Source organism: Nuphar pumila, unplaced genomic scaffold (assembly GCF_984573655.1).
Source record: "Nuphar pumila unplaced genomic scaffold, dmNupPumi1.hap1.1 HAP1_SCAFFOLD_1029, whole genome shotgun sequence".
NCBI lineage: Eukaryota > Viridiplantae > Streptophyta > Magnoliopsida > Nymphaeales > Nymphaeaceae > Nuphar > Nuphar pumila.
Genome location: NW_028323570.1, coordinates 24,901 through 26,589, shown reverse-complemented (window position 1 = coordinate 26,589; position 1,689 = coordinate 24,901). Strand labels below are relative to the sequence as shown.

Genomic DNA, 1,689 nt, shown 5'->3' with positions numbered 1-1,689 from the left:
CGTGTCAACAATGCCGCATAGGAGCAAACAACTATTTCTGTCAGCTCCTCAAATGGCAGGTCGAAGAACACAGAAAACACCGCGAAATACAGCAGCTGCGCCGCGTATTGCATTTCTGTAGTCACGGCCAGCGCCTGGCGTTGAAATCCCACTGCCTCCGCGTGCAATGACAGAAGTATCCCCATCTTGTTCGGCACTGCAACAAGACAAGCCCTGAATAAAAATCGCCACTCCCCAGGTACGCACTACAAACGAGTCAACGCATCCAGGAAGGGTGAGGGAACCCCGTGTGACCCCGTCACCAAACTATGTGCCCGCCCGGCAAACACATGCAGACGATCCCTCGACAGAGGGTCTGCCAACACGCTGTCCACCCCTGCGATATGCAACGGAAGAACACGCACATTCAGCTGCACACACATGCTCAGGAACACCCTAGTCAGATGCGCCATGTCAGGAGAATCAATGTGTGCCGCCAAGTCACGCACGCTGCGGCAAGCAGTCATGCTATCAGAGCGTATCACCATAAACTTGTTCCTGAACACCTCAGGGTACACGTCCAGCAGCATGCAAAACACAAACATTTCCCAATGATTTGCTTCGGTAGATGGCTCCAGCCATTCGCCGGTCTCTAACTGCAGCCGCACACCCGGGCTGGCTAAGACCGCTGCCGTCCCATCCCGCCGGGCCGGGTACTCAAGGTTACATGCCTCGCCTGTGAGGCCCAGAAACCCGCCGTCGACCAAGAGGCCAACCCCCCCTGAGCCCCCTCGGGCGTCGAGGAAGGTGTTGGCCTGCTGGTGCTCCACACCCATGGCCACGATGGCGACGCGACGGTCTCCATTGCACAGCCGCAGGCAGTCCAGCCACCACTGCATGTCCGCCCTTGGTGCGGCTGGGACATGCAGCTTGTGCGCACTACCGCGCACCCCTCCGTCGGGTCGGAAGCGCAGGCGCCGCACGCCATGTAAGAACGCGCGGCCCCCGAACACAACTGTGCTGCAAAACGACAGGTATCCGAAGAGCTTGTCTAGCTGTTTCCGACTAATTGTCTTGGCATCTCGAACCTCCCGGGCCAGCGTGAGGGCTTTCTCCACCTTGTCTGCTGGTAGCGCCACCGTCATGGCCGTCGAGTCCAATGACAGACCCAGCCACACAAGAGTCCTGCACGGCGCTATGCACTTGTGCGCCTCCCTGTCCACTGCAAACCCCAGGTCGCCAAGCATCTGGATGATGAGCTCCCAAGCTACCCTGCAATCCGCATCGCCCTCCGCAATGACCAGCCAGTCGTCGCAGACCACGCAAACTTCCAGCCATCCCGGCAGACCTGCCTCGCGCAACTGCCTCTGTACCGCCCACAGAACCGCCATCGAAAAACAATAGGCCACTTCCGGTGCGTTTCTTTGGCCAAAGTTGAGCCGTGTGTCCACAAAGGCCCCCATGCCGTCCCAGCGGAAACCCATCAGCCCCCAATTCGCAGGGTCAGCGGAATGTGGCGGAAAAATGCCGCGATATCAATCTTGGCAAGCCAGCAGACCGGTCTCATAGCCCGGACGGCCGCATCGACTCTGTCGTACGACATGCGAACGTAGTCAATTCTGTCGTTCAAGCTGCCTTCGTGCGGGGACGAAAAGTCGTGGATAATTCTCACTTTGCCCGGCGCCTTGTGGATGACCCCCAATGGGTGCC

The 1,689-nt window shown here is 58.9% G+C and overlaps 1 protein-coding gene across 1 annotated transcript; it reads right to left on the bottom strand.

Moving 5' to 3' along the window:
* Positions 1–245: 245 nt before the first annotated feature.
* On the bottom strand, positions 246–1,463 carry LOC149809568 (uncharacterized). Its single transcript, XM_089994766.1, has one exon. The coding sequence runs from the start codon at positions 1,461–1,463 to the stop codon at positions 246–248; it is 1,218 nt and encodes a 405-aa protein (XP_089850892.1).
* Between the last annotated feature and the right edge of the window lie 226 nt (positions 1,464–1,689).